This window comes from Onychomys torridus, chromosome 1 (genome assembly GCF_903995425.1).
Source record: "Onychomys torridus chromosome 1, mOncTor1.1, whole genome shotgun sequence".
Classification (NCBI taxonomy): Eukaryota; Metazoa; Chordata; class Mammalia; order Rodentia; family Cricetidae; genus Onychomys; species Onychomys torridus.
The window spans coordinates 147255452-147266512 of record NC_050443.1 but is presented as its reverse complement, the minus strand read 5'-3'; the positions used below and the strand labels follow the sequence as shown (position 1 = coordinate 147266512).

The window sequence follows — 11061 nt, the reverse complement described above, 5'->3', positions numbered from 1 at the left end:
GAGATGTGGCTTACTCAACTTAGGCAGCCTGTTTTGAAACATAGCTCAGATGATGGCTTGCCACCGTTGTCTCTGCCCTTGTGGGCAGAGGGACTGAGGCGCAGCCTTGTGAAGTGGGCCTGAGTGTACTTGAAGAGCGAAGCCTTGAAGCCTTCTGTTTGGATCTGAGCACATCCAGCCTTTGGGAGAGCTGCCTTTGCAAATGCATTGACTCAGTGTCCACAGGGACTCCTCCCTGGAGGGAGCTTGAGCCCAGGAGTTGTAAATGCTTGCCTATGCCACCATAGAGTTCCACCATAATACATTTCTGTTTTAGGGGTAAAACACAGTAACCGAGCAACTTGATGTCTCATCCCAGAGCTCCCTGACAATGTTCTGGTGAACTCCAAAGTATACCTCAGCTGGAATTGCAAGGTTTGTTTATTTGGTTAGTTAGTTGGTTTTTTGAGACAGGTTTTTCACTGTATAACAGTCCTGGCTGTCCTGGAACTCATTTTATAGACCAGGCTGGCCTTGAACTCATAGAGATCTGCCTGCCTCTGCCTCCTGAGTGCTGGAGTTAAAGATGTGCGCCACTACCACCCGGCTTGGAATTGCAGTTTTGATTCAAGTACAAGAAGAATGTCTTATTTCACATTGATAGTTCATTACTGATCTCTGTCTTGCAAATTATATGAAAATAATAAATATACACACATATACATATAGTTCTATACCGAACACTGGCTAAAGAGCTACCAGCATCCCGATACAGTACATTGAGTAAAAAACCCTCTCCCTTCCCTTAAACCCTACAACTATCTTAAACTATTATTGCAGAATTATGCTGATCCTTTTCTTTTTGTTAGAGTAGTTTGAGAGTGGCTGAAGGTGAGGTCAAAATGGAAAATTTGGCACTTTAACTGGGTAGGGAGGGCTGTTGAGATGCATTATAATCTATAAAAAGTGGGAAGGCAAAGGAAGTCACGCCAATAGAAAGCCTGAGTAAAAATTTGTAGCCAATAATAATATTGTTTAAAAACCCCCAAACACTGGTTTATACATGAGAAAGCAATTTCTCTTCCATATCCACTACCTAAATCCCACAGCTAACTACTGCATCTGCTTCACACTTTGTTTTATAGAATTAGAAAATCCAAATAACACAACTTTCTTAATTTTCTTTCAGTCTACCCTACCCCCAAGTCCCAAACCCAGGAAACAAAGGCTATAAAGCCAAATATAGAAAATAATCTGGAGGTCTGTTTATCAAACTAAATGTACAGTTGACTCTTAGTGTTTCTCTCATTCCTTAATGTTGGAGTTTGCTAAGAGATGGCTCCCGCGGAGATGTCTGTTCTCATCCCAGTCATGGGAAGCGAGGCCTCTAGAACTGTGAGGTCTGGGTGAATGAGATGGTATCGGATTTGTCCACTGCAAAGCCGCCATTGACATAGGACTTCTTGGTATCGGAGTCTTCATTGTCGAGGATGGTGGGTTCCAAGGCAAAGGGGTTCACGATGTTGACTTCAGATGAAACATCCATCTGCTCTAACTCCTTCTTCGAGAGCTTCTCCACGATGCCGGTCCCAAATGCGTCACCCAGAACATTCACCATGGTCCTGAACCGGTCCCTGGGAAAGAGACAGGAGAGTCAGAATGAGTCCAGGTTTCATCTTCCTTCGCTGATAGATGAAAAAAGAAAGGTTCTGATGTGTCCGGTTAAGATTTAAGTCTGCAGAATGCTATCCCCTGACTCGCCAGATGCCTCAATGGCCTGGCAGAAGGTGGCTCCCACGGAGACAGAATGAGAAAATGGCCTCTACTTGGTCCATGCCCCCAGACAGTAGCAATGACCTCTCCCAGTCTCCAGGAATTCCCTCCTTTCTTCCCAAATAAGAATGGGGTCTCCAGAGATACTTGGAGGGTACTAAGGATGGTTCAGAACTCAATAAGTCTTTGAGCTGACTTCTGTTTTGTGGCTTTCCTAGGTGCCTTGGTATTGTGGGCTGTCTTTTGGCTAAGATGAGGGAATCTGAATATTTGGTTGGGGTGGATGGTGCCAAGTATGGGAGTCTCAGGTGTGTCCCTGGTATACTCATATCGTTACCAGATAAGGTCACTCAATGAACAACCTGGCAAAGACATGGGAGAAGATGGCATCCAGAAAATATAGGCCAGCCGGGAAATGGATTCCTCTTAGATACATCCTCCATTTGTCTTAATCCCAGGCAGGCCAGAGAAGAGGCCAGTGGCAGGAAAGCCTATTGTGAAGGCCTCCAGAGGGTGTGTCCAGTTTGATACCGAGGACTTGGTGAGAGAACTGTGAACATGGGCATGCTTGTGAGATGACACTGTGAGACGGGAAAGGCCAACAGTGACTACACATGCCACTGTGGATGCCCTTCTGACAGGAGCCTTGCCACAGACTGCACTGGCCAGCATCCCTGCATCCCATAGTTTGGACCTTGCACTCACTGCAGTGAAAGCCATTGCTTCTAGGAAAAGCCAGGGTTCAAGTCCGCCCGGTTCTTCCTTTACCTGAGATGCCCATTTCTGTGCAGAAGGTACAAGGTTGGCACCTCTACAGCATGACTGTTTCCCTCTCTCCAATCCTAGCTGCTGTTTACAGACTGTACAACCCTGGTCTCTCTCTAAAGTGAGGTTCAATATGGAGCTATATTTACTCTGATGCCCAGGAGCAGAGCCACACCTTAGTACTGGAAGGCAGATGTATCAAAACTAAAGCCAGAGACCAGGCTGCTCCACTTTCAATTTGGGGCATCAAGGAGGCACATCCTCACACAGATGTTCTGTGTATGGGGTGTGTGTGTGTATGAGATGCAAGAGAGCAGTCTGGGGCTAAGTGGTTTGATGCACTGCCATCACTGCAATAGAACGTTCCCTGTGCCGAGCAGGTACTGAACTACCAGGCATTCTTCTAGACACCTGGCTCAAATGAACCCATTTAGTCCCTTCAACAAGCCACTGAGGTAGGCATAACCTTTTCCCATCTCATAAGGCAATTGGGCCTCAGAGGGGTTAAGAGACATGTAAGAGACCAGATGAGGCATATGCTAAAACCTTTGCTCTTGTCACCAGCCAAGAGGATTCCAAGACAGCCAGAAAGATGCTGGGATTTCAAAGCAGGTGGTGCTGTGTTTATGAAGCTAACTTGGGGCTGGGATATGTGGATCTGGCTATAGGGTTTTGTCCCAACCCTCCACTGTATTGTATTTATCTTGTCCCACACCCAGCCCCTAACCTTAAGTGTCACCAGGCATACCATGAACTGATGGAGTCACTGGCTCTTGAGGACCCTGCTGAAGTTAGGAAGGGTTAAATTTAAGCATGGCTAAAGGGAAGTGAGAACAGCAACAGCTGGCTCATCAGGCAATGTGAGGAGGAAAGCACGGTGAAGATTCCCGTGGCTAGGAAGCTGCCTGCCCAGCCACCAGAGGCAGGGGAATTCATTCCAACTCACAGGAGCCAGTCCACAGCGATGATAAGGGTGACATCCTCAGCAGGCAGGCCTACAGCACTCAGCACGATCACCATGGTCACCAGACCAGCCTGGGGCACGCCGGCAGCTCCAATGCTAGCAGCTGTGGCCGTGATACTGCAGCCAAAACACAATGGCAGGAAAGGGTTAGACCTCTCTAGTGCCCATCCAGGCCTCAGGCCTGAAACAGGCTCTGTGTCTGTTAGGTTCCTGTAGAGGACAGGTAGAACCTATTTGTTAAATATCAGTTCTGACTTTCTGACTCACGTGTATCATCTGCCTATAATCTGTCCATCTATCCATCCATCCATCCACACACATATATATATATATATATATATATATATATATATGTGTGTGTGTGTGTGTGTGTGTGTGTGTGTGTGTGTGTGTGTAAAATATGTGTGCATAATATATAATCTATGTATACACACAGAGATGATGGGAGCTGCTGGGGCTTACAAGGAGCAGAATGTCATGGAAGCAGGAGAGCATTTGGCATATCACCCTAAAGCAAGGAAGTATAAAATAGCAACAAGTGACATCAACACTGAAGCAGAATTACCCAGAAGGATGGTAGGAATTTACCAACAGGAGGTTTTATACAAGGCTTTATCTACCCATCCAATGCCCTGATCCCAACTGTCAGATCCCTCTCCACCTATGTCCTTTCTCCTCCAGTCTCTGCTGCCCAGTCATTTGCAGAGCACTTAGCATGTGCCAGGACTTTCTCTTGCCTGGAAGGGTGAGAAGAGCAACAGACAATAGAGTGGGTGGGCAAGGATGCCTGAGGTGACGGCAAACGGATAAAGAGATGGTGAAGCTGGTTTTACATAATTTCCCCGGTATCTCAAGATTCTCACCTTCTCCAAGGACACCTGTTTAGGGCACTGAATTGAGAAACTGTGTGATTCCATCCATGGGCAAGCATTCCTGACTGATCCCTCTTTCCAGCAGATGCACTTTGTGGCAAAAGGAGAGATCGGAATCCAGGGTAGGTAGCTGGAGGAACTTTGTCACCATGTATTTGACAAGCTCCCCCTTGAGCACCCAGACTAGAGCACAGGGATTTTTCTCCTGGTAATGTGCAGCTGCTCACCAGCAGTATGTTTATTTTAACTGGGTCATTCCCAGCCATCAAGGCTTCCCATGCCCTGAAAGTCCTCCGAATTGAAGGAGCAGGCAGGGACACCCACAGGCTTTCTGGAGTTATGGCCTTACCCTCAGGCTAGAGTACCATTTCAAGATGTGGGTGGGCTGAAGGGTACAGGAGCAGAAACTGCTGAGTTAAACAAGATAAAACCCAGATCTAGCCACAAATCCATATTCCTCTGGGTCCCAAAGGTCTCTGAATTCTCAGAGAACAGATTCTGCTGCCTACTCATCTGTCTAGTGCCATGTTCTAGAGGCTGCTCATGGGTCAAAATCCAGCCAGGTTCTTTGCCTAGTACATGTTTCTTTAGAGGCTATGGCTACCGGTTTACAGTGACTTAGAGGGTTCTGGAGCTGGACCAACATCTCTACATGTTTTAGCCTTACATCATCCATCTGAGCTGTCCTTCCTAAGTCATCTTTTGAAAAATTCAACATGATTTCAATGCTGGTTGAAAAAAATAATTAAACAATGCATCAATAGGTTTTCTTTGTCAGAATAGATATGTGCCTAGGCTCATTGACCCCTCTCGGAAGCCTCAATATATCATGGTTAGCCATTCTGAGGCTGGGCTTCAGAATCCATTCCATCTGCCATTGAGCCTTGATCTTGCTCACAAAACTTCTGACACTTGACTGGCTTTGGTGTGACATCCAGAACATTGTTATCTTCAGATAAGGGAAAAGATATGAAAACCTATTCATCTGTTCAACAAATCCTGCTTCAGCAAAAAGGGTTTTCAGCTTCTGAGATACCAAGTTCTCTCCTAGCACACTGGCCCAGCAGGATTGGAGGCTGCTGTGAATTAGTGTGGACACAGGTTTCAGAGTCAGACACATCTGGCTACGTTCCAGGTGCTGCCAATTTACTATGAGCATTTTCTTCAGCAAAATGTTTCTCTGAAGCCCGACAAAGTTCAGGATAGTACCTGTGTAGAAAACTGAATACACATGATGCTCTGAGTACAGCATCCATTACCAACTTACCGGCTGAACATACTGAGGGACCAGAAGTCTTAACAGCTGTCTGGTAGGCAGGGAGACAGGGCAAAGAGGCGCTAGGTAGATTAGTGTACTTTCCCATACACATTTAAGATGGCTGCCTGCCTTCTCCCTCTTTAAGACAAAGACTTGATGTTTTTCCTGCCAGAGGAGACTCTCTAGTGTTGACTTTTAAATGAAGGGAGGGGCTCTGATGGTGGGAACCAATCAGCTTTCTTTCTGTCTTTGTCTGGATTACCCAATCCATTGCAACATCTCAAACCAGCCAATCCCGAGGGAGAAAGGGAACTCATCCACCCTCAAACATGAAAAGTTTTGGCTCTGCCTGGAAAACCCAGATTCTGGCTTCTGGATCCTCTCTACTACTGGGGGAACCTATCTTTTTGTGTGCTTTGGGGTATGTGTGTGTGTGTGTGTGTGTGTGTGTGTGTGTGTGTGTGTGTGTGTATGTGTGGTGTACACGTGCACAAATCAATAAAACCTGGCTGAGTGCTGAGACCTGGCTTTTCCTGGTTTTTCTATTCCTTAAATTATCAGAGAAGAGAAGACTTTTCCTGCAGCCCTAGTGACGCCATGATGATGTCAATACCTAATCTGAAAATCCAGCATCCTAAATGCTCCAAAATCTAAGACTAATGTGACAGTATGAATGGAAAATTACACATGTGGTCTCACACGACAGATCACAGGCAAAACCTAATCATACTACAAATATTTCATATGTATATGAGCACATATGGCTATGTATAATGTGTGCATGATACATAAATGAAGCTGGCCTGGTTTCATCAATCCTAAGGTCAACTGGAATCCCCGTCTGTCAAACAGTGCCATCCAACAGAGCTGTCTGTAGTGATGGGACTCTTCCACATCTGTGCTACCCAGGTCAGTCAGCTGTTGGACACACGGGGCTAGTGGCTACGTGATACCATCCTAGGAATCAACTCCAGTGGAATTCACCAATGCCATTTCTACCACCTTCTCACTTTTCATTTGCCTTGAATTCTTTTTGCCATCAGACACTGAACCATTTTAACCCTTAAGAATAAACCACTTGTCTCTAGGTTCCCACAAAGTCCCTGGCTTCCTCCCACCTCCGTTCTTTCTTCCTCTCTTTACCTCCCTCATATCCACCTCTAGTAGGACTTTCTGAGGCTTTGCCTCACTTTCCTCTTCTCCACAAACTCCTCCAGCATAATGTCACCCATTCCTAACATTTCCTGGAGACTCACTGTGTCAGCACCAAGACTTTATAAACATCCTCTTACTTATCATATTTGAATAAATCATAGGCACTGTTATTTCCCCCTTTTACAGGTGAGAAAACAGAACATAGATAATCCAAATAGCTTGCCCAAGGTTACAGTTATAACTAGTTATAGATAGTGTTATGGACAGATTCAGACACAGACTCCTGACTTGTAATCCACATGTCTTATGACCACTGATAAGCAGCTGACCCTGACTTTTGGGTTTGTAATTCAGATCTGTAGCCTCAATCATATCTGCATTTGATTTTTTTAAAATTTCCAATGTTTTAAATTTTCTTTTTGGTTTTTTGATACAGGGTTTTACTGTGTAGTTATGGCTATCCTAAAACGCCCTTTTGTAGACCAGGCTGACCTCAAACTCAGAGATTTGCCTGCCTGTGCTCCTGAGTGCTGGGATTAAAGGTGTGTGCCACCACCATTTGGTTTGTACTTTATTTTTATTATTTTGTGTGCATGTGTTTGCATGTACACATGTGGACATGTGAATATGAGTATAATAGGTGCCTATGTAGGGCAGAGATACTGGATCCCCTGGAGCTGAATTTCTAGGCAGTTTTGAGCTAGCCAACATGGGTAGCTTCTTGGGTCCTCTGGAAGAGCAGTTAGTTCTCTTAACTACTGAATTATCACTCCAGCCCCTTGAATTTTTTTTTTTTTTTTTTTTTTTTTTTTTTGAGACAGGGTTTCTCTGTGTAGCTTTGCACCTTTCCTGGAACTTGCTTTGGAGACTAGGCTGGCCTCAAACTCACAGAGATCCTCCTGCTTCTGCCTCCCGAGTGCTGGGATTAAAGGCGTGCACCACCACCGCCCAGTTTACCCCTTGAATTCTTAAAGGAATTCAAATTGAATGTGTCAAGAAGTATAAACTGTTTTCCCCTTGCGTCTCTTGTTCTGATTAGCTCAAACCGTGCATCTCAGCCTTTTCCTGTCCCTTAGCTTGAATCCACAAGGTGGCTCTTTGACTCACTAACTCAGAGGTCCATCTTGATATAGGTCATTTGGAGACTTACTGATTTAGTTGGTGGTCCTGCTCCCATCCAAGCCTCCCATCATACTGCTAGTTATCTTTTTAAAATGCAAATCTGTCTATGATATGATAAAATGTTATACTAGATTCTCCACACAGGGCTCTTTATGGCCAAAGAATCTTGACTTCGATTAGGCCATGAGTTACTCCTGCTGTTCTCAGCTCTTAGTTTTTGTCTTTTTCCTGCTAAAATTCTTGTTCCTCATCTAAGATTCATCTATACTTCCCGCCCCTCTAGGAATCCTTCCCTCCTCTTCCCAAGTAGAGTTGATCCTTCCCTCATTGGGGCCATCCTGTGACCCCCCCTCCCAATCATTTTTTTCATGAGAGTCCAATGACAGATCCAGCATTTATTTGGGTATCTAACCCCCACCCACCAGGGACTCCTGTTAGAGCTGATGCTTATTTAACCCTGAGTCTTAAGTGTCTAAGCTGTGCCTGGCACTATCTGACACCTACTGGTCACACTAAACTGAAGAGAGAGATGCTTTAGCTACCCATATCCTGAAGCAGGAATCTCATGTACCACAAGTCTACCCCTTGTCTTCATCTTGGGTGGGGACTTTTGAACCAATAGGACATTTCATGCCTGGGTCCTTCTTGGTCCGTCTTCAGGGATCATGTTAACTTGAGCCAGTCCAGGTAGCAGTGTTGCAAAGAAGAGTGACAGACACTGTGCCTCACCTGATGGTGATGATCTGCCCAATGCTCAAGTCCAAGCCATTGAGCTGCGCAATAAACACAGCTGCCACGGCCTCATAGAGGGCAGTGCCATCCATGTTGATGGTGGCACCAACAGGCAGCACAAATCTTGTGATCCTCTTGTCCACCTGGTTCTTCTCTTCTGCACAGCGGAACGTAACTGGTAGAGTTGCTGAACTGTGGCATCAAGGGAAAAGAATTTAGGTCTAAGAATGCCAGGCCTCAGTCTCCACCCAAAAAGAACCCCTGTTTTCCAAAAAGTGAACCAAGGGCCCCACAGCATGCTAGTAATGAAGAAAATAGTTGATTCTTATTTTTATGTGTATGGGTGTTTTGCCCAAATGCATGTCTGTGTGCCTGGTGCCCTTAGAGGCCAGAAGAAGTTGTTGGTTCTCAGACATTTGTGAGCCACTATGTGGGTGTTGGGACTTGAACCTGGGTCCTCTCCAGCCTGTGTGCTGGTACTTTTGGCCAGTCCAGGAATCAGAAGGTGCTGTACCTACCACTGACCCCAGTTACAGCAGGATATTTTCTGAGTATCGGGCCACAGCAAGAGTATAGGGAGTATTCCAAAGGGTGGAGAAATACATTCAAGGAGATGGACAGAGAATACAGGCACCATCTCTCAAAGGTGTCTATCCAAACTCCAAAAGCTGGAGACATCTTCACCAAGTGACAAAAGCCAATGAAGCATCATCTGGAGGCTCCTCCAAGACACTCTTATAGTTACCTGGAAGATATCATGAGCGCCGTCAGGAGAGCCTGTGCCATGCCCAAGGCAAATCGGAAAGGATTCTTCCGCACAATTATGAAATAGATCAGTGGCAGTACTACAGTGGAGTGGATTGCAAGCCTGCAGACGAGAGGGAGAAGGCCTTAATACCACTTCCTCAGACCTGAGCCTTGTTTTCAATCAGTTTTTCCAATTATGACACCTTTAAGCTTTTGTAAAGACCCAATGAGATGGGGATGCTGACATCGAAACCATATCCCCATTCCACAGGTGGGGATGTCAAGGCTCAATCAGCAAATGAGACATCAAAGTTATCAGCAAATCATGTAGCTGAATAGATTTCCAAGCTCACTGAGGGTCACATCATCTCCATCTCTAATTGACATTCTTGCTCAGTGTGTGATGATGTTCCTCTCTGCCACCTTCTACAGAATTCTCTCTCTCTCTCTCTCTCTCTCTCTCTCTCTCTCTCTTTCTCTCTCTCTCCTCTCTCTCTTAAACCTCCCTTCCCTGGCTGAGCTGATCCTCCTCTCAAGGTCACATTTGTCCCCAACCATGATACCTCATTATAGCTTTTATCACAGCCCACCCTATCCCACTTTGGACTAGGCTCGTGAATGGTGGCTACTATTGAAGAGGGAAGTCAGAGTTGCAATAAGGAGAAACTTGTACTTTAGACCTGGCCCTCATTTCTTTATTATGCCTGTCCTCCCAGAGTGCCTCACGTTGGAATCTACAGGTTGCTCTACATGGGGCTGACTAAATGAGACCCACCAGCAGATGGTGTGGACACGTAAGTAGCAAGCTGACAGTTCAGTTAGACAAGATTGAGTAATAAGCAGTGATCACTACAAATAGGAATCTTGAGGGTCTGAGGAGAGAGTCCTCCTAGCCCAGAGGATCCTGAGATCTTAGCTATGACATTATGTTAGAAACAAACAGAGCAAGAGACAAGAACTCAACAGAACCCCATTCTGAAATGGCTTATTATCCCAGACCTCAGGCACATCACTGTCCACCCCATCCCTGGAATTGCCTGTCTCAGCAGCTCTAGTGCAGGGCTGGCGTAAGGTAGAAGCCCCACCTCTCTGATCTCTGTGGTCTAGCAATTCAACTCCGACCCTCCCGCTGTAGGACCAAGCTGCTTCTGTACAGCTGGGAAGCTGTGTTTTTAGCACGCCGGGTTAACAACTAACGCTGTGTTGTGGGAACTCCTCAGTGTAGCCAGATTCGGAGAGGGAAGCCAATGGCTCAAGGTGGGTGTCTGGCCCAGGGAAAACTAATCTGTCATTTACTCATTCTCTTGCCCCACATTTCTCAGTATATAGGACCATTCTGTCCTTGGCCGGGTGTTGGAACTATTCATAACCTATGACATCTCTTCTGAAGGAGCCAACAGCTGGATTGTAAGAAATATGCAAGGGACTCAACCCTGTCGCCTTCCTGTTTGTTTTATGGGTTCTGAAAGGTCTCAAACACTTACTAAATAGCCTGATGATCTCCCTGGCACCCTGACACCCTGGTAACACAAGACACAGCAGAGCTACCAGCTCAACAAGAACATCAGAACCAAAACCAGTCCTATGTGCTTAAGGTTGAATTTATTTAGGTCCTTCTTAATTTCTTTCAGCCTTGGGATATGGGGGAGGCACTCTTTCCTCCTTGATTAGTTTGCATTCTGAAGGAAGGAGAG

General features: G+C 45.7%; 1 protein-coding gene across 1 annotated transcript in view; it reads right to left on the bottom strand.

The window, feature by feature from the left end:
* Positions 1–538: 538 nt before the first annotated feature.
* Slc1a1 (solute carrier family 1 member 1) overlaps positions 539–11061 on the bottom strand; it is a 74132-nt gene continuing 63609 nt past the window's right edge. The window contains exons 9-12 of the mRNA XM_036208752.1: positions 9366–9488; positions 8618–8812; positions 3464–3598; positions 539–1613 (exon numbers count right to left, since the gene is read on the bottom strand). Coding sequence (XP_036064645.1) covers positions 1367–1613; positions 3464–3598; positions 8618–8812; positions 9366–9488 — 700 coding nt within the window. The 3' untranslated portion in view covers positions 539–1366. The remainder of the gene's footprint in view (positions 1614–3463; positions 3599–8617; positions 8813–9365; positions 9489–11061) is intronic.